The sequence below is a fragment of the Drosophila melanogaster genome, chromosome X (genome assembly GCF_000001215.4).
Source record: "Drosophila melanogaster chromosome X".
NCBI classification, from domain to species: Eukaryota; Metazoa; Arthropoda; class Insecta; order Diptera; family Drosophilidae; genus Drosophila; species Drosophila melanogaster.
The window spans coordinates 9608911-9629388 of NC_004354.4; the positions used below are offsets into that span (position 1 = coordinate 9608911).

Consider the following 20478-nt stretch of genomic DNA (forward strand, 5'->3'; position numbering starts at 1 on the left):
CCAGATGGCCAGTCTGGCGCGAGGGCATTTTTACGCCATTGACATCTGGTCACATTGCACTAGACCCGAAATATATATTTTATTTAGCTTTTGCAATATCCTTAAATTAACAATTGATCAACTAAAGCCACGGCCTTGCGGGCAGTGAGCACAGCACAGCACGGCCCAGAACTGGACTCAATGGCTGGAGGACGCGAAATGCTCCGGTCGGAAGGCAGCAAACATCAGAACGCCAAAGTAGAGCAACTGCAGCTGTAACTGTAACTGTTAACCCTGGGTTGGTCGCGGGGGCGGGGTGGCAGTGGTGGTTGTGGACCAGGAAGAGGAAGAGCAAGGGTGCTGGGAAAGAGGAAGAGCACATCTTGAGGCCAGGAGGCAAACGAGCCAATGGAGCCACCAGCTGCACCGGTACCCCTACAGCCACTGGCAGCATCTTCCGCCTGCCTGGCGGACAGGAGTCCAGTGGATCCCATTGCAGTCAGACTGCAGCAGGAGGAGCAGGCAGAAGGAGATGACGAGGAGGAGGAGGAGGAAGAGGAGGACGATGATGATGATCCCAAAGAAGAGGAGGCCTTCTACGAGGCGCGCAACGGCAACGAAAGTGACGAGCTGGAACAGGCCTTCCAGAGTGCCCTTACCCTGACCAACGATGTCCATGTGAGTGTCAGCGAAGTGGAGGAACATGAACCGCCCTTGGCATCGAGAAATCAGGAGGTGGCAGAGGTGGAGGAGCAGCAGCAGCAGCTGGGGGCCTGCGCACTGCCGCAGCCCAGCGAAGCCTGTAAGTAACTTGAGACTGACGAGCGAGTTCATCCACTCATCCACTTGGTTCTCTTAAAGCTCTTACAGGCTCAAAGGAGACCAGGGAACCGCGCCACCACCAGACGCTGCTTTCCACCAAATCTTGCGAGACGCCGGCCAATAATGCCACGCTCTCGCCGACCAACTCCTACAATGGCAGCATTGGCAGCGACGGCGGCAGCAGTGTGGGCGGTGGCGCCCGCCGCAAGTCCTGGACCCTGTCGCCGCAAAGCGGTGGCTCCACGCCCCTGAGCGGAGCCAAGAAGAAGACCAAGACGGGTGCGCCAACCACAACACTGTCCAATGCTAATGGCGACGGTTTTAATCTGTGGGTGGCACGTGAGTGCTTCGAAACAGTGCCCGCTGAAATGGTGGATACTCTGAGCATGGCTGAAGTGGACGAGGAGGTGGATGAGGAGGAGGACGAGGAGGCGGCTGCCGTGGAGAGTCTTCTGGGAGCCGCTGCTGCCCTCCAGGCCAGTGCCCATGTGCAGCGCCGTCAGCAGCAGCAGCATCACCAGCATCTTCGCCAGCCCTCGCCACCACAGCATCGTCCGCTGGAACGATCTTGGCCGCCGCGTGCCGTTGGTCGGGATCTGAAGCTTCAGGGCGATGTCTTTCAGTTCGACATCCTGGACACGGACGAGCGACTGGCCGAGGAGATGGCACAGGGCAGTGGGAGTTCGAATAATTCACCCCTGGCCACGCCGCCTGTGCGCTTTAAGCCGCTGCTGAAGAAAAAGATTGGACCCGATAGCTACATCAACACAATTAGCACACAAAAGGTGCCGGTCCACCAGAGCTATGAGTTCCCCACCTTTCCAAGTTCCTCGGCAGTTGGATCGTCATCTTCGTCGCCGAATAGTCTGCAATTTCCGTATCTGCGCCAGCACCGTCCGCTCACCCGTGCCCTTTCCAATGGCAAGGCCAGTTCATCGGAGGAGCAAGCCTCCCCACGCCTTCTGCTCTCACCAAAACGTCCGCGAAGTCCTCCTTCCGGTTGTTCCACGCGCAGTGCCTCTCCATTGGATATCAGCCTGAGTCCAGAGCAGCACTCGCCCACCAGAGGCAGAGGAGTGGGTGGTGCTCTGCAGGATGCGGTGCCGCCCGGAACTCCAACATTCCATGGTCAGCGACCGCAGCAGCGGCTGCTCAAACGTGTAGGCGGTGGAGCAGGAGCTGGTGCTACGGGAGGCGCAACCGGCTCGCCATTGGTATGTCCACCAACGCCTACTCACCATGCCCGTCGGCATGCCCGCCTCCAAGCCGTCACTGCCAATTCCAGCCTCGCCAGCGGAGGAGCGATCCCCTCGGATCCGCCAGCCGTCTCTAGTCAATTGGATTACATATATCTGCAAGATGGTGGCCAGGAGCAGGGTCAGGAGCAGTCAGACGAAGTTGTGCACATAAGCAGCACCCGCCTGCCCTCCATTCCAGAACGCAGTGCAGCCGCAGCAGCGGCGGCGGCGGCAGCAGCAGCTGGAGCCGCTCTCATGGAACCCGGAACGGGTACGGTATCCGGGTCTAGTGGAGCTGGAGCCGCTGGAGAGCCACCATTGCCGCCTGCTTGGGAGGCGCGTATGGACAGCCACGGACGCATCTTCTACATCGATCACACAACGCGAACAACCTCATGGCAACGACCAGGAGCGGCGCCAAGTGGAGGACCAGCAGGCAGAGAGCAACATCATCGCCAGCAGCTGGATAGGCGGTATCAAAGCATCCGACGCACCATTACCAATGAGAGTAGAGCTGCGCAGCTTTACAACCTGCCAACCTCGGCGAATAGTAATGCCAATTCCACAGCTCCAGCTGCTCCTCCGCCCGCCACGGCTATACATCCAGCCATCCTGATGCTCTGCCGCCCGGATTTCTACTCCCTACTGCACACCAACGAAGCTGCACTGGCCATCTACAATCGCAATGCCGCACTAAAGCACATGGTCATGCGCATCCGACGCGATCCGCCGTGCTTCCAGCGGTATCAGTACAACAAGGATCTGGTGGCGCTGGTTAACACATTCGCCCAGATGAGCAGGGAACTGCCCTCGTGCTGGGAGACCAAGCTGGATCAATCGGGCAAGCAGTTCTTTATTGATCACCAGCATCGTCGCACCTCATTCATGGATCCTCGTCTGCCGGTGGAGTGTCCTCGTGTGGTACGCCATCGCCAGCAGCATTCGCAGCAACAGTCCAGTGTGGGCTACTACTATCCGGATCTGGTGGATGGCAACTGCCTGTCCGCCACCAGTGGGCATATTAACGCCAGTCCAGCATCATCGGTCTCCGGTGTACCGCCCTTACCTCCACCGAGACCCTCATCGTCGTCCTCCTCGTCCAGAAGTAGCCATGGACATGGCCACAACTGCAACACAACGTCAGCCATCTCCTGTGCCCTCAACGCCGACCGTTCGGCGTATGGTGCCGCTGGAATGGCCAGCGCTGGAGCCACTGCAGCCGGGTACGAAGATGTGCCCATCGCCTACAACGAAAAGGTGCGTTTCGCGTTTCGCTCGTTTAACAAATGTAAAATCTTGAACTTTCCATTGATTACACATATTTCTTTTCAGGTCATTGCCTTCCTGCGCCAGCCGAACATCCTGGAGATCCTGCGAGAGCGCCAGGGCCAGCACACAATGTCCCGCCAGTTGCGTGAGAAAATCAATATACTGCGAGTGGAGGGTGTTCCCGCACTCGAAAGATTGGGCCATGACCTACAACTGACCATTTTGCTGAGGTGAGTGATCTGATTGCAATAGAAACTACTAGATCACTTAACATGACTATGGATCGTAGCGGAGATTATAGATAGATTGATATCGTCTATATCCAATTCTTGTTCTTTTGCTAAGTCGAATTATACTCGAATTATTCCGCCAGCCAGACAGTTGGAGGTAAACCCTCGGAACTGGCGTGGTGCTAATGAACCCACTGCCATATAGTCCCGCTCACATGACGCACCGTTGGCCGTCAGGCAATGGCTCCACCTGCACTTGACGAAGGTCCCACACCAGGCTAGGCCGTATCCATCTGGCCTGAAATTGCATTGCTGCGTCATTTTCTTGGCTCGAATCAGTTTTCGGTTTTGATTTGTAGCTGCTGGCTGATTCGGTTAGCTTCAATCGATTTTGGCGGCGGTCCTGGTTGAGTGCACCGCATATGAGTGCTGCTAGTGGGTTTAATTGTTTTTGAAAACCGTATCGAAGGTCGCTGGCTAATTTTCCAAAACGCCAAACGCGCGTCCAACAATGCAAGCGGACTAAGCCAACTACCAACGGCAAGGCAAGGCTAGCACTTTGCCATCGTCTTGGCTTTTAATCCCATTGCTTATTGTCTAATTGACCGTGTTTATGCGAGAAATAACACAACGAAATCAATGTACATTTACCACAAAAATTGAGGAACTGCAGCACGTCAATTCGCAATGTAAGTTGCGCTGACCTTAATCTTAATCCCAATCTCGGCGGCAACAAAATGGAAATCGATGTTGAGAGATTAAGTCGCCGCCCCTCATTCTCCCAAACTGTCGATTACTACTCCACCGTTGCTGGCTGGCCACCAACCATTCTGATTCCCATTCCGATTGAGCCATTTAATTGCATTTCAATTAGCCAAATTGTCGCGCTTCATTGGCAAACGAGTGGTGGGAGTTTTTACTATGCAATCGTATTTATTCGAGTGCGAATACTTTGTACATCTGGTTGTTAAAGTTGTGGTAATCATAATAAATTTGGAAGAATCCTGCGAAAATTTGACGCAAGATTCCATTTAATATCTTTAAATATTGCTGAAAATCAAGACGCTTCCTAAAAATTTATAATTTGATTGTATATATTTTCCCCTAAATGAAATCCACTTAAAAACAAGCAAGTTCAATAGAACTTTAGGCAATGATATGCACTACATACAAGAAAAAATCAAGTAATAAGTAATTTGATTAATTGCCGTTTTGTTAATTAGTTCAGCACCTTTTTTTTTAAACGAAACGAATGAGTTAATTTGTAAGTTCATTTAAAGCATATTGCATTGCGCATAGTGACACCTAACGATCTGGTTAGCGAAAGTATTTACACAATCTTTTGCAAGCGATCGCAAAAGTCGGGTAGCCGTCGCACATGTCGCACTTGGTGTATTGGAAATACGGAGCGCACAACTCCGCTACCGAGATCAGAATCCGCAGCCTCAGACAATCTGCACTTGGCCATTAGTCATCCGAGTGGCGATGAGGCAACACCTCGCCCACCCAGCGCCATCCCCCTTTTTTTTTTTTTTTCATAGTTTGAGCAATTAATATGCCCAACAACAACAAGAGTCAACAAATACACGCGTTTAGTTATCTACACATTTCGCCAGTTGGCTAAATGCCTAAATGCTTTTGCCGGTGAATTATAAATAGCTGAGTGGCTCTTAAAATATATACATATGTATGTATGTGCATATATATATGTATGGGTTATATATGTATATTTATTGAGCGATCTTGGGGCATTCCGACTTTGCAGCAGCCACGCCTCCTTTTCGGTGGCAGAGCAACGCCCTTCAGCTTTAGCAGCAGCTGCCCCATAAATTCCGCAGACGCCCCACTAATCCGCTAATGCCCCTCGCCCGGTTCACAATTTAACCCAATTCCAAATCAAGCATAATTTATAGCAACTCCAATTCGAATTTTGAGTCCCGTCCGATTCTAAGTTTTTTCTTTTTGCTTAGTTCTTATTTTTTTTTTTCCGGCGGAGGTGTGGCTGTGCCGTCATCTTCATCAGCAAGTTGTGCTACCTCATAATCATAATCATTATCATTATCATCGGCACCCTCGCAAAGTCGCGTCGTAATCGTCATCGTTGAACTTCAAGGCATTGACAAGTTTACAGTTGGCCTCTTCGTTGCTCTTCTTCCAAGGGGTATATCTAGTTTTCCTAGGGAAATAGATGTCTAATAGATGTTTTTAGATACCAAAAGAGTTTAGTTTAGTTTTAGAAAGGTGGCTTACCCAAAAGTAGTAGATGTAGGCCAATTGAGCAGGTCAAGAACTACTTAAATATGATTATATATATATATACATATTTATCTTCAGTAGAGCATATGCATCTACTATTTTTGGAAGCAGGAAGTTGGCGTTGGAGTTGGCCTAACTGCTGTTTGCCGTTTAAATTTGACCCGTAGAAGGGAACATTCGCTTTTTTTTTTTTCTCAGTTGTTTTGCTGCTCGTTTACAGTTCATTGGGCTTTTGGGCGGATTGCGCATGCGTGCAGTTCGATTGGGACATGGGATCAGCGAGGCATTGAGGCAGTGGAGCCTCAATGGAAACATTGGGGCAGGCGGCAGTCATGGAGAGACACCCAAACAGTGGCCGCCGTCTGTTTGCGGTTTGTTGTGGCTGGCTTCCGTTTTGGGGCGTGCTAAATGCAGGGCGTGGCAGTAGTATATACATACATGAATGTTAGCTCCAGTTGTAAACGGAGTGTGGAAGTGGAAGTGGGAGTGGTTGTCGCGGTGGAGTGATGAGCAGGCAATTATAACCATGACCAACGCCAAACACACTCAACCATCCACATGCCATGGATTGCGATGGGAATGGGAATGGGAATTGGAATGGGAATGGGCATGGGTATGGGCAATGGTATGGGGATGGGGCTGTCGTCGATCGTTTGAAGTGCACTCCTCGTGGGGGTGACTCAATCGCAGTCCAAAACCTAAATACAAAACCGAACCCGAAACGAAGCCGTAGTCATGCCGGCAACAGCTGACTGCCGGTACAGTGGGGCAGTTTTGGGATTTTAGAACAATTCTAATATAGAAGGGATCTTTTGCTTGTAACTAGGAAGTTATAGTAAGCAAGGAGGTCTAATTACATAGTTTCTTAATTTGAAAAAGATTTCGAATATTGAACTATACATGATATCCATCTCAAGACAACCACTTTGTAGCATATATTATCCGTTGAGAATATCATACGTGATATTTTGTAACATACTTTCACTAGATATTAGAAGTTCTCTTTAGTACCATCCATTTCAGTTCCCCAAATCGAGTTCTCAATAATCTCTGTCCACTTTGAAGCAATTCCCTAATCTGCAACCCCCAATCGTGACCACTGTGCGTCAGCGGATTCTGCTGGCACTTCGGCGGCGTCGTTTGGAGCAGCGCTGCAACGTCTCGAGCGACGCCGCCTTGCACGGCGAACGGCAAAGAGCTGAAAACAGAACTCCAGCGGTACGCGGCGATCGAAAACAAAACCAGCGAGTAATTAAATAATTTCCTTTGCCGCTTAAATTGAATCGAAACGAAATTCATACTTATCGGCTGGGCGGCTAGACAAACGCCAGCATTCTGCATTCGTCGGTCATTCGGATAGCAGCTATATGCTATTAGCTATATTAGCTATATGCTGTATATTCGAATCGGTTAAGAATATATCGCAAAAACCACCCTGTTTTGGGAAGCTTTGCTTTGTTCTTTATATTTTTGTGATAATACTATTTTATTATTGTTTATTGGTGACTCCGCCGGTTTCGTTCCGTTCGTTTTTGACGCTGCTGCCGCTTCAACCGCTTCAACCGTTCCAATCGCTACTACCGCTTCTGTCGCCTCCGTTGCGACTTCGTTCCGTTCGTCGGATAGTTAGCTTCTATCACCAGAAGCATTTCAACAGCCGGAGCGTGAGCACACAGTCTTCAATCGTTTATGTGTTTCTTTTTTTTGTTCTTGTTTATCCGCTTGATAACCGATACCACCCGATACGCAACCGTTTCGCGCCATTATTTTTTTTCTTGCCATATTTCGTTTAGCGAAATATTCTAACGGCACGGAGTGATCTCAGTGATGATTAACTATTTGATGCTCAAGACTTGGAGCGCACAACAAAATGGGCTTTCTATCGAAGGCTGCCTACATCGTGTGGGCCGTGTAAGTAGATCAATCGCTAATTGAACTTAGTAATCTTAGTAACCAGTAAATCCCCATGGCAAGGGCTAAGTTACCATCTTTACTCATCGATTTGGGGTGAAGTACCCTTCGTTTGCCAATCAATCAGTTTTGGGTACTTTTTCTTGGTCGAGTTTTGAATATTTGATGGCAAAAATATAGAAAATAAACACGAAGGATATTGCTATCAAGATTTGTAGTCAGACTATCAGTTATTTTATTTTATAGATTTAAGCTTCCTTTTTTAAATATATTTTCCATTTCAAAAAGAGAGTGATTTAAGCTCATCACCCAACTGATGAATGTCTAAACTCAAGCATTATTTAGCCATTTCGCAAACATTCTATATCTTGTTTTTGAGTCATCCCAAGAAGTGTTTACTCATCTCATCTATTCTATTCCCAGTCTCTCGTTTCCCATGCACTTCCCGCCAAAAAAAGCGCTCGAAAGTGCAGCGCATGCAAAACGAGATCACATCCTGTCAACCCACCCCACCCCCCCCCCCCCCCCAGTTGCATCCGATTTTGTTTACCATTCCGCCCGGTCCGCCGGTCCGGCACTTTTCCTATCCGTGGCATAGTGATCTCCGATTGCAATCGCCGGCTCCCATTCCATTCCCACGTTACAGCGTTACGATCTGGATGCCACTCCGGTTCCCTTCGTTTGCAGGAATGCTGCAGAATGCCAAGTAAACACAATTCGAACAAATTATGAGTAATTTATGGTCGGGGTATGTGGGAAACCATTGGTTCTATTATGCCCAGTGTCCAATTGCAGAGATCCATGTTATGCGAGATTGAAAACCTCAAGGATATGCGCGCCACTCAAGTGGTTTGTTTATATTACCCAATTGATTGGATCGGTTGGGCACTTGGTTTATAGCTTATGTGGTGTAGATTTTTACCAACTGGCAGGCTGGTCAATCGCCAAGTGGGCGGGCGTTTGAGTGTTGTAATTTGAATTATTTCGGATTAGATTTCAAGTGTCTCAAAGTTTTAGTTTGGGAATGCCTGCTATAAATCTTTTGTTAAGGACTTTTTTTTTATTACTTGGAAAAATACAATAATGCTCAAATTATGTACATATCAAATCCAAACTCTTTGATCTAACACTGTGGTTCGAAAATGAAACCGGGCAACCCCAAAAACTCATCGAATAATCGGCCGAAAAAGAAAAAAACCCCAAATGGGTTAAGGCTCTATTATCGCCAGCAGTCTTATCAGCTTATCGGTGGTATCGGTGCCCCCCCCCCCCCCCTTCCTTTTGCCCCCACCCAATGCACCAGGTGCTGCAGCTTGGGTACGAAGTGAATTGAAAATCTAAATCAGTTGGCGGTTTGTTTAAGTTCAACTGTGAAGCGATTCACCCATTCCAAAGTTTTTAGGTTTTGACTTGAGTTATATCCGTATTTTGTGTGATTTATTTTTTTTCGGTGCTCGCGGCTCTATGTGGATTTAGTGCGCTGCTAATTGAAAATCCATTTCGGATTTACAAGCCATCAAATGGATATCTTTTCCAAGTTACTTCAAACCTTCCACATTAGGGAAAAGTAAGTGAGTCGCCAGAGATTCTGGTTTCTTGTGCTAATCTATGTAAATATTTGACTACTGAACGAAACATCGACCAGCATAAAAGCATCATCATCCCCTTCATATCATATTTGATCTGAGCTCGCGGCAATTCTGAATATTTAGCGAATAATTCCCAAAGTTGTCGCCTGGCATAATGTGGGTGAAATGAGAGTGTGGTTGGTGCATTTGTTAATTGGGGTTTAAATATGCATAAGGCAAGTAAGTCTGCTGGATGATAGTGGAGTGGAAAGTGAAGAGGGAACTGTAGTACAATTTATACGGAAAGCATCTTCCCGCATAAACCGAATTATTTTTGCCAAAGTGGGGAGATTCTCAAACGAACGAACCATAAAATGTAGCTTATTTTATATGTATATATTACATATATGTTATATTCAATAGCGCAATGATATAGTAAAGATTCTCAAAGCGAAAGAAAGTTATTCTTTAGATAATGACTTTATCAAAGGCAATAATCCCTCTCAGCATTTCCGCACTTTTGTGGACATTCTTTGGAAATCAAGTCAACGACCGGCTGTCCGTGGCGATTGCATTAAGTGTTTATAAATGTTACTACGTACCAGCCACGCCCCCTAGACCAAAACGCCCACATATGTACATACATATATGCATATCATATCGCTCGGTGGCATCGCACAATGGCATTTGTGTGATTCTTTGTTGGGCGCGAGTTGGTGTCATTTTGGTTTTGCGTTTAATTTTAATATTAATAATATGCGTTAATTGCAGCTTCCTGTTGTTCCAATAATTTCGCAAGAATTTCAATCAATTTGAATGTAATTTGACACGGCATGTTTACAGTACAGCCTCGTTAATTGATCCGTTTCCATTTCCATCTGCCGCAAAATGGCCAAAAAAGTATGGCTAATGAGCCCAGTTTCAATTGGGGAATTAGTCACTTCCGAGCGGGCGATAATTGCAGCCGAAACTGTTGTCACTATCCGTTCGATCCCAGGCAATCTAAACCGATACGATCCTCTCAAAATATATAAATATATATATATATATATATATGTAAATAGATAGATATGTATATACACGTGTATATAGCACCTAGCCGCAAGTGCGGTTGACCGCCATAATTTGCGTTATTAATTGGCCAATTTTCAATTTCAAGTTGAAGGCCGGCAGAGCAAAAGCAAAAGGCGCAACCAAATAGCAATTTAAATTATGGATTAACTACTTAGAATCGGAATAGTTAATACTATTCAAAAAAAAAAGAAGAAAAAAAACAGGGAAGGAAAAGTGTGTTCTGGCTTTTGGGCGAAGGTCGCATTTTTTACCTAATCGATTGCATTGATTGGAAATCGAGCAATTCTTCCGCCTGGCGTTGAGAAAACTTTGACGGTCTTTTGGCCTATGCAAGGGGCTATGGGCGTGGGCGTGGCCATCCAGGGGCGGAAGAAAGAATCGATCGCTCTTCAGCAATGTATTCAAGTCGCATATTAATGCCCATGACAAATCACTTGCCCCGCTGACCTTTTCATCTTCTCATCTGTGGTCTGATTTCATCAGCGCTGAATTTCGATGCAAATGGGTCGACACCAGAATCGGTTCTATATGTCGCATCGAGTGACGTATCAGCCAGCTGGCTGCAATCGCATGATTTTTCAGCCTGAACAAGTGTTTATAGTTACATATGCGAAGTTACAAATGTTGTCATAATTATGCAGATCAATTAGTTCTTGAATTTTAATTGATTGTAATTTTATGTCTTTCTTCATTGGGTTCTTAAAGATTTGGCACATCAGTATGCAAAATATTTAGTCTTATTAGCTTTAGTCAGGGGAAATGCAATGATCTTAGATTTTATCTCAGTTATCCCATATGATCAAGTCACAAGTCCAAAGCGCATTTATCTCCTTAATCCGCTATCAACGCACATACCGTATGTGGATTTGGATTGGTGTCCTTTCCGGCCTGTCGTATGTGCTGTTGCTCTGCCGCGCGCGCTAATCAATTGCCGGATTAGCCATGAGGCATCAATAGCACCGCCGGGGGCCGCTGGAGCGAAAGTGACGCCACCAAAAGCGAAGTGTTCTGGCCATAGATTTATGAGTTACTTAATTGCTGTTTGCGACGAGTGCAGCTAATTTGAATTTCTATGTTTCACACAGCCTGTTCGAGCAGGAGATCATGGGCTTTGTTCCTATTGAAGAGCGCAGTCCGCAGGGATCGCCGGTCCTCAACTCCCGGATGCCACAGCGTGCGCCGCCACCATTTCGCAGAGATTTCGAGGCCAAACTGCGCAGTTTCTATCGCAAACTAGAGTCCAAGGGCTACGGACAAGGACCACACAAGCTTAAGTAAGAATCGCATTACCAAACTGTTGACTAAACCATACTAAACTGCGTTATCATTTTGAAGACTGCACATTCGTCGCAGCCATTTGCTGGAGGACGCCTTCCGGCGCATCATGTCCGCCAACAAGAAGGACCTGCAACGCGGCCGACTCGCCGTGCTCTGGGATACGGAGGAGGGCCTGGACTATGGCGGACCATCACGCGAGTTCTTCTTCCTACTTTCGCGCGAACTGTTTAATCCGTACTACGGACTGTTCGAGTACTCAGCCAACGATACGTACACCGTGCAGGTGTCACCATTGTCGGCGTTCGTGGATAATTGCCACGATTGGTTCCGCTTTAGTGGACGAGTTTTGGGATTGGCACTGGTACATCAGTATCTACTGGACGCATTCTTTACGCGTCCCTTTTACAAGGCGCTGCTGCGCCTGCCCGTGGCTCTCAGTGATTTGGAGTCGCTGGACAATGAGTTCCATCAGTCGCTCCAATGGATACGCGACAATGACATCGGCACGGGCGTGGATCTTGGCCTAACGTTCTGTGTCACAGAGGAGCTGCTTGGCAGTGTGGTGGACAGGGAACTGAAGCCCGGTGGCAAGAATATCATCATCAACGAGAAGAACAAAAAGGAGTACTTGGAGCGCATGATTAAGTGGCGTCTGGAGCGCGGTGTTCAGGAGCAGACCGAGTCGCTGGTGCGCGGCTTTTACGAGGTGATCGACTCGCGCCTCGTTTCCGTCTTTGATGCCCGAGAGTTGGAGCTGGTTATTGCCGGCACTGCAGAAATAGACACAAACGATTGGCGCCTGAACACAGAGTATCGTTCTGGTTACCATGATAACCACCAGGTGATCGTTTGGTTCTGGCAGGTTATCGAGCGCTTTAGCAACGAGCAGCGTCTTCGTCTGCTTCAGTTCGTGACTGGCACGTCGAGCATACCGTACGAAGGATTCTCGGCATTACGCGGATCGACTGGCCCGAGGCGTTTCTGCATCGAGAAGTGGGGCAAGCCAAATGCACTGCCCCGTGCCCACACATGCTTCAATCGGCTGGATTTGCCGCCGTATCCAACACCCGAACTGCTGTACGAGAAGCTGCTGCTGGCCGTCGAGGAGACCAACACGTTCGGCATTGAGTAGACACGTGATATTGCACCCACATACACATACACAAACAAAAACACATACACATACACATACAGATACACAAAACACGCGCCTAAACGCTTTATTTCGATTTTAGAAGTTTTTATAACTTGCCTAAGTCTAGAAATTCGCGAGCTATGCAGAAATCCTAGGGATTTGGACACAACAAGTTGCAGTTTTTATTGAATAGCAATGCATTCTTTGTAAATTAGTTTTAAAGTTCAATTTAATTTTTTCTTCTTAATATGAACCGTTATTGGTTATATTAGTTTGCGATGATTATTCTTAAAAATAGAACTTGTTACGATTAAATTTAGGTAAACGAGTTAGTTAATACTTCGAATTTGTTAGCTATTTTTAGGCACCTAAATGCTATTAAAATCCACTGGGATTTCTGCAACCCTCATAATTGTACTGTAGTTATTTATATACGTAGGTGGTCCCCCTTCCGAAAATGAACAAAATTGTAAAGCAAATAAATGCCTAGCCATAGACAGACTTGCTACTTTAGGCATGGCATCCCACTAGTTTGTAGACAATTTGCCTTCGCCTTCGTTTGCCGTTCATTGAATGGAAGTTACCTCAAGAGCAAAACGGCTTGCCAGCGCCGCCAGTCATTAGTCCTAAGATCTACACGCCCCCGGATAATTTCTAAGCCTAAGTATCCTTCGCTTGACTCTGCCTGATTTACACTCGAAACGTTGCCAACTGCCCTCTAGAGAAAATTACGACGCGTAAACGCTGTTCCAGATCCAGTTCAGCAGTTTCAAAAAAAAAAAAAAAGAGAGCAGAGCAAATCTACGCCAATACTTAATTAGTTTATAATGTTGTCTGAGCCTAAACTCGAATTCAAACTCAAATTTGAACATGCAGTTCTTATAACATATATATCTAGATATATATATATATATATATATATATATTTACCCCTCTCCTTTTACCCAAAAACTATGTAAATTATTTTTGAATTTACAAAAGCCCCTTAACAATCGCCCCATGTGGATGCTTTCGTGTGCATCCTCGCCTGCCACTTGACCAACTGACTTGACTCTGGCCAGGATAGGCTGCACATGGCAGCTCCGATCGGGCTTATATATACAAAACTTGGCTGCTGTTTTGCCAACGATTACGAATTGGTCCAGTGCGTTGCTTCGGCTTTATTGGTTCATTCGGCGCATATAATTAACGATAATATGGAATTATATTTAACGAAAACATAAAATTTCCAACGTAGCTAATTAATTGAATACCAAAAGCAAAAACAAATAAAAAAGAAAACAAATTTGTATTTTTATTTATAAGTATTTATCGAAAGCAAGAACGAAACGAAAAGGTAACTAAATGGTGATTTGTTTACATGTATTTTTGGCATTAGTTAATACGGAAAGCGACGGAGATGGAGAGAGACAGAGCTAAAGGCAGTGAAAGAGACAGAGAAAGAAAGATAACGCTTTTTGAACTACTTATTGATAAATGAAGATTGTTTTAATGAACTATTAATGTGCGTGTATTTATGAACAAATTAACTATAATTACAAATAAATAAATGTGAGCCTTTTACTTCAAAAGCAAAACCTTGATCGTATCAATTATTTATAAAATGCGTATACATTTTCGAGGGGTTTCTATCATAACTAGTCTAAAAATTGAAATATATATGTGAGAATAACTGTTTTGAGCAGCTAATTACCAACTAACGATCCCTATCACTTTTTGAAGTTTTTAGGGAAATTAATTTTTAAGTCAATTTTCGCATTTTTTGTAAGGGGTAACATCATCAAAATTTGCAAAAAATGTCAAAAAAATAGAATTTCCATTTTTGAACACAGTTTGATTGGAAATTTTAATACGAGCTCAACGAGGTATGACATTCCATATTCAGACAATTATTTTTAAAGTTATGGCCAAAAAACTGATTATTTGATGACCGAAATTCGGAAAAACGGATAAAAATGCTCATATAATTGTAAGAATAACTGTTTTGAGCAGCTAATTACCAGTGCTAACTATCCCTATCACTTTTTGAAGTTTTTAGGGAAATTAATTTTTGGGTCAATTTTCGCATTTTTTGTAAGGGGTAACATCATCAAAATTTGCAAAAAATGTCAAAAAAATAGAATTTTCATTTTTGAACACAGTTTGATTGGAAATTTGAATACGAGCTCAACGAGGTATAACATTCCATATTCAGGCTATTATTTTTAAAGTTATGGCCAAAAAACTGATTATTTGATGACCGAAATTCGAAAAAACGGATTTAGCCAAAAAGTTGATATTTACAAACGGAATTTTCATCATAACTTGGCTAAAAATGCTCATATAATTGTAAGAATAACTGTTTTGAGCAGCTAATTACCAGTGCTAACTATCCCTATCACTTTTTGAAGTTTTTAGGGAAATTAATTTTTGGGTCAATTTTCGCATTTTTTGTAAGGGGTAACATCATCAAAATTTGCAAAAAATGTCAAAAAAATAGAATTTCCATTTTTGAACACAGTTTGATTGGAAATTTAATTTCGAGCTCAACGAGGTATAACATTCCATATTCAGGCTATTATTTTTAAAGTTATGGCCAAAAAACTGATTATTTGATGACCGAAATTAGGAAAAACGGATTTAGCCAAAAAGTTGATATTTACAAACGGAATTTTCATCATAACTTGGCTAAAAATGCTCATATAATTGTAAGAATAACTGTTTTGAGCAGCTAATTACCAGTGCTAACTATCCCTATCACTTTTTGAAGTTTTTAGGGAAATTAATTTTTGGGTCAATTTTCGCATTTTTTGTAAGGGGTAACATCATCAAAATTTGCAAAAAATGTCAAAAAAATAGAATTTTCATTTTTGAACACAGTTTGATTGGAAATTTGAATACGAGCTCAACGAGGTATAACATTCCATATTCAGGCTATTATTTTTAAAGTTATGGCCAAAAAACTGATTATTTGATGACCGAAATTAGGAAAAACGGATTTAGCCAAAAAGTTGATATTTACAAACGGAATTTTCGTCATAACTTGGCTAAAAATGCTCATATAGATGTAAGAATAACTGTTTTGAGCAGCTAATTACCAGTGCTAACTATCCCTATCACTTTTTGAAGTTTTTAGGGAAATTAATTTTTGGGTCAATTTTCGCATTTTTTGTAAGGGGTAACATCATCAAAATTTGCAAAAAATGTCAAAAAAATAGAATTTTCATTTTTGAACACAGTTTGATTGGAAATTTGAATACGAGCTCAACGAGGTATAACATTCCATATTCAGGCTATTATTTTTAAAGTTATGGCCAAAAAACTGATTATTTGATGACCGAAATTCGAAAAAACGGATTTAGCCAAAAAGTTGATATTTACAAACGGAATTTTCATCATAACTTGGCTAAAAATGCTCATATAATTGTAAGAATAACTGTTTTGAGCAGCTAATTACCAGTGCTAACTATCCCTATCACTTTTTGAAGTTTTTAGGGAAATTAATTTTTGGGTCAATTTTCGCATTTTTTGTAAGGGGTAACATCATCAAAATTTGCAAAAAATGTCAAAAAAATAGAATTTCCATTTTTGAACACAGTTTGATTGGAAATTTAATTTCGAGCTCAACGAGGTATAACATTCCATATTCAGGCTATTATTTTTAAAGTTATGGCCAAAAAACTGATTATTTGATGACCGAAATTCGAAAAAACGGATTTAGCCAAAAAGTTGATATTTACAAACGGAATTTTCATCATAACTTGGCTAAAAATGCTCATATAATTGTAAGAATAACTGTTTTGAGCAGCTAATTACCAGTGCTAACTATCCCTATCACTTTTTGAAGTTTTTAGGGAAATTAATTTTTGGGTCAATTTTCGCATTTTTTGTAAGGGGTAACATCATCAAAATTTGCAAAAAATGTCAAAAAAATAGAATTTCCATTTTTGAACACAGTTTGATTGGAAATTTAATTTCGAGCTCAACGAGGTATAACATTCCATATTCAGGCTATTATTTTTAAAGTTATGGCCAAAAAACTGATTATTTGATGACCGAAATTCGAAAAAACGGATTTAGCCAAAAAGTTGATATTTACAAACGGAATTTTCATCATAACTTGGCTAAAAATGCTCATATAATTGTAAGAATAACTGTTTTGAGCAGCTAATTACCAGTGCTAACTATCCCTATCACTTTTTGAAGTTTTTAGGGAAATTAATTTTTGGGTCAATTTTCGCATTTTTTGTAAGGGGTAACATCATCAAAATTTGCAAAAAATGTCAAAAAAATAGAATTTTCATTTTTGAACACAGTTTGATTGGAAATTTGAATACGAGCTCAACGAGGTATAACATTCCATATTCAGGCTATTATTTTTAAAGTTATGGCCAAAAAACTGATTATTTGATGACCGAAATTAGGAAAAACGGATTTAGCCAAAAAGTTGATATTTACAAACGGAATTTTCGTCATAACTTGGCTAAAAATGCTCATATAGATGTAAGAATAACAGTTTTGAGCAGCTAATTACCAGTACTAACGATCCCTGTCGGAGTTTTTAGGGAAATTACGGAAATTACGATCCATTGGTAGTTGGTCCTGGAAAAAATGGTAATCACCACTGTTCCATAAATTTTATACACAATTTTCATTTGTTACTTTTTATTTGCTTTTTTTTTTTAACTGCAAAATGCATTTTGCTTTTACATCAAGTTGTATTTTGGTTTCTCGATTCTCTTTATGAAATGATAACACATACTTATATGTCCTTAAATATTATGCGACCATTTCTCTAGACTAAGATCTCCATGTTTCGGATGTGGATTGTGGACTACTTTTGCCGGACGCGCGTCCTGCCGCGTGTATGTACAGTGTCTCCCTGTGCTTTTGAGCTGGATTGGGGCAGATTAGTGGTTTGGTGGAGGCTAGTGGTCTTCCGGTTGGTTAGTGGTGGTGGCTTATCCAAGTGCGACAAATGCGAGTATTCAATATTCAATATGCGGGGAGTAGCTGCTAGTGGATAGATTTAGTCAAGAGTTGGTTAAGGGTGGGCTGGATCGATCGATCGATCATCTGTTAAATGGTTTCGTTTTTAAGTTTTGATTTTAGGTGCATGTTGTGCGCTGCAAAGCTTTCTGAAAGCAATCGTGACACATGCAACATTTTGCGTACTCATACTAAGTAATTTTCTTTACACTTCGTTTGAACGGAAAACAAAGGCTTGTGACTCTAGCTAATTTTACATTATACTTGAAGAAATTTTGCTAATTTTCATACATGTGTTATTACATATAGATATATGTATGTATATATAGTTTGTTTTTTTTGTTTTAAATAAATTCTTTCCTTCACTCCGAGCCTGGAGACTACAAAAAATATTTATAGTTATCTGCGCGGCATTATTTTGCGTCTTCCCAATTTCGGATTGGTTTTGGATTATATGCAGAATGATCCGAGTGTCAAGCGTTATAAAAATAGAGCATCCATCGATCTGATCTGGGAGGTGAGTAGTATTCATCATGCAATCTGGTAAGGTTTTTTTTTTTGCTTTTTGTTCTTTGTTTCTCTAGGAAAAGGCCTTTGAAAGAATTGAAAATGGTTCTGTTCTGTGATTAAATAGTATTGGAGTGTATGACTTCAGTGGTCTGACTGACTGACTGACTGACTGGCTGTGCGAGGAGAGTTCTGTGGCTCCAATTTCGACTTGCATCTTTCATTCGGGTTTGATCACAGCTTTTACAATTCTAATGATATATACGTGTGAGTGGTAGAGTGTGTATGGGTTGTGTGTTGTTTGGAGCACAGTGCGGGCAACTTTTAAGTTCGCACCAAAAATACTATATATCTCGTAGGTATTATATTTACATGCATACAAATATGATGAGACAAAAAAACGTATTTATCTTCTTCTTTTCTTTTTTAGCAGATTTCTTTTTATATGTAAATATTTATAATACTTTCGCAAAGATGCACAAAGAAAATGCATTCTGACCGACATTACATACACATAGTTTACACTTAAGATTTCTGATTTTTGTTTTCATTTTCAGTTTACTTCTGTTCGAGAAAGCTGCCATTCTTGACTTGATTCATAATTGAATATAGATCTTCTTGTTATTTTAAAAAAGTAATACAAAATATGTTTGGTTTTCCTTCATTTATTTTCTTTACGATTATTATTCCGTTTTAGATTCGCTTGGCATATATGAAAAATGTAGGTAAGAAGGCATGTTAGATATATATGTTTCTTAATCATTTTTCTTTAATACTCGCTTTCTGCGCTTTTCAACTATTCACGTCTAGTTGGTAAAATAATTTTTAGTAAAATTCACTACGACTCTCTGCTCGATACACTTAATTACGCTCTATGTATAAATATTAGAAAAAAAGGGTAAAAAAAAAAACAAAACAAAATGACACATTTAACAGCTTAGGGGGTCGAAGAGAGCTCTGTGGGTGGGGGTGTTCGGGCATCAGATTCGGTCACATCTGGAGAAGATGCGGCCAGGAGACTGGGCAGGCGGAGATGAATTTCTCCATTTTCATTTTGGTCTATTTTCGTATGCAACAACATTGAACAGTGCTTAAATCTGATTTCTTCTGGTATTTTTTATAATCGTTATACATCATATTCCATATTCCTATATGCGCTACATAGATCTAGGCATATGCTATAAATTTTATGTAACTAGTTGGCTGATGCGCCTCTGCCGCTGCCGCTCCTGCTGCTCCATCTTCAGCTGCTTAGTTGCGTTTAGGAAATTCGCAGCCCGCTGCATCTGATTACTCGGTTGAGATGGGGGGGAAAATGCACAAAATTTGTCCGCTCCGCCTCGGGTCCGCCTACGATTTTGACTGTCCGCCGGACGGTTTGTTTGGCTTGCTAGCCACGAGTGTCCTCGTCGTCGTCCTTATCCTCATCCTCATCTGTTATGCCTTCGTTGTACTCCGTACTTTATCGGACTCTAGTTAACTTTGTCATGGTTAAACACTCTTCGCTGTTAATTTCGGTTTTTTTTTTTTGCTTTTGTTTAGCCTTTTTGTTTGTTTTGCTAATGCTGCTGGTTTTGTTTTTGTTTCTTTATTTTTAGCTATTTGTTTTTCATTTTAAATTTAATTTAAATAATGTTTATATATAGATGTTTTTGCTATACAACTATAGCTTGGTGTGTAATAATATTTAAAAAAAAAATAATAGATTAACGTAAATTTTTTACTCTACTCTCTACAATTTCATCTCCCTCGTCCGTGTCTCCTTGTCTCGGAATCTATCTGTGCTTCCGATCGTTTCTCTCGTATCATATATACCATATTATATCATATCAGGACGAACATCTATCTAGTCGAAGAAAGTTACAACTCCAATTTGCAATGGTAAAACATAAAATTATTCTGTATACACGTTGTTTTCTCGTCCCTCTTCCGGTCCAAGGACTGTGTTGGTAGTATTATCCTACTCCGAGTCCGGTTCGCGCTCATCGAAGCCAGCCAGATCGACCGTCTGTAGCATTCCACGCGAATATGCGTATTCGATGAGGGCCAGGTGACAGAACACGTACTGATCGGGCATCTGAATGGAGTAGGCTCGCTGCGACCGGATCTTCTCAACCGTTCCACGTATGTCCGCCGTGCCCACGTCCTCCAGGCGCGATATGCAAATGTCCAGGGTGATGAATGTACCTGTATAGTGTTTTTGATAGTCAGTAAATCTGACGTGAAGTGTCTACAATGCTAGC

The 20478-nt window shown here is 42.6% G+C and overlaps 2 protein-coding genes across 13 annotated transcripts in view; one reads left to right on the forward strand and one right to left on the reverse strand.

The window, feature by feature from the left end:
- Positions 1–35: 35 nt before the first annotated feature.
- Positions 36–14333, forward strand: Hecw (Hecw ubiquitin protein ligase). Of its 4 annotated transcripts, none has more exons than NM_001201643.2 (5): positions 36–781; positions 850–3296; positions 3372–3538; positions 11433–11621; positions 11683–14333. In NM_001201643.2, the coding sequence occupies exons 1-5, from the start codon at positions 388–390 to the stop codon at positions 12755–12757; spliced, it is 4272 nt and encodes a 1423-aa protein (NP_001188572.1). In that variant the 5' UTR covers positions 36–387; the 3' UTR covers positions 12758–14333. The 4 variants fall into 4 exon arrangements, with proteins under 4 accessions (NP_001188572.1, NP_572574.2, NP_001259385.1 ...); NM_132346.3 differs by having other exon boundaries at positions 841–3296; positions 11683–13531; NM_001272456.1 differs by lacking the exons at positions 36–781; positions 850–3296; positions 3372–3538 and adding an exon at positions 7148–7705 and having other exon boundaries at positions 11683–13531.
- Positions 14334–17383: 3050 nt separating this feature from the next.
- Positions 17384–20478, reverse strand: part of Ptpmeg2 (Protein tyrosine phosphatase Meg2) — a 32852-nt gene continuing 29757 nt past the window's right edge. For 6 of the 9 annotated variants that reach the window (NM_167197.3, NM_132348.3, NM_167198.2 and 3 more), the window contains one exon: positions 19812–20422. In NM_167197.3, the coding sequence (NP_727356.1) occupies positions 20196–20422 (227 nt within the window). In that variant the 3' untranslated portion in view covers positions 19812–20195. Of the gene's footprint in view, positions 20423–20478 lie in introns of all 9 variants that reach the window. The other 3 variants (NM_001014728.4, NM_001201644.3, NM_167199.4) reach the window with 2 other exon arrangements.

What these genes read in the sequence shown, in the direction of transcription:
- Hecw (NM_132346.3), top strand. Translation starts at nt 388, where the DNA reads ATGGAGCCACCAGCTGCACCGGTACCCCTACAGCCACTGGCAGCATCT. An exon ending in CAACTGACCATTTTGCTGAG is followed by an intron (nt 3,539 to 11,432) that starts GTGAGTGATCTG and finishes TGTTTCACACAG; the next exon opens with CCTGTTCGAGCAGGAGATCA. An exon ending in CAAGGACCACACAAGCTTAA is followed by an intron (nt 11,622 to 11,682) that starts GTAAGAATCGCA and finishes ATCATTTTGAAG; the next exon opens with ACTGCACATTCGTCGCAGCC.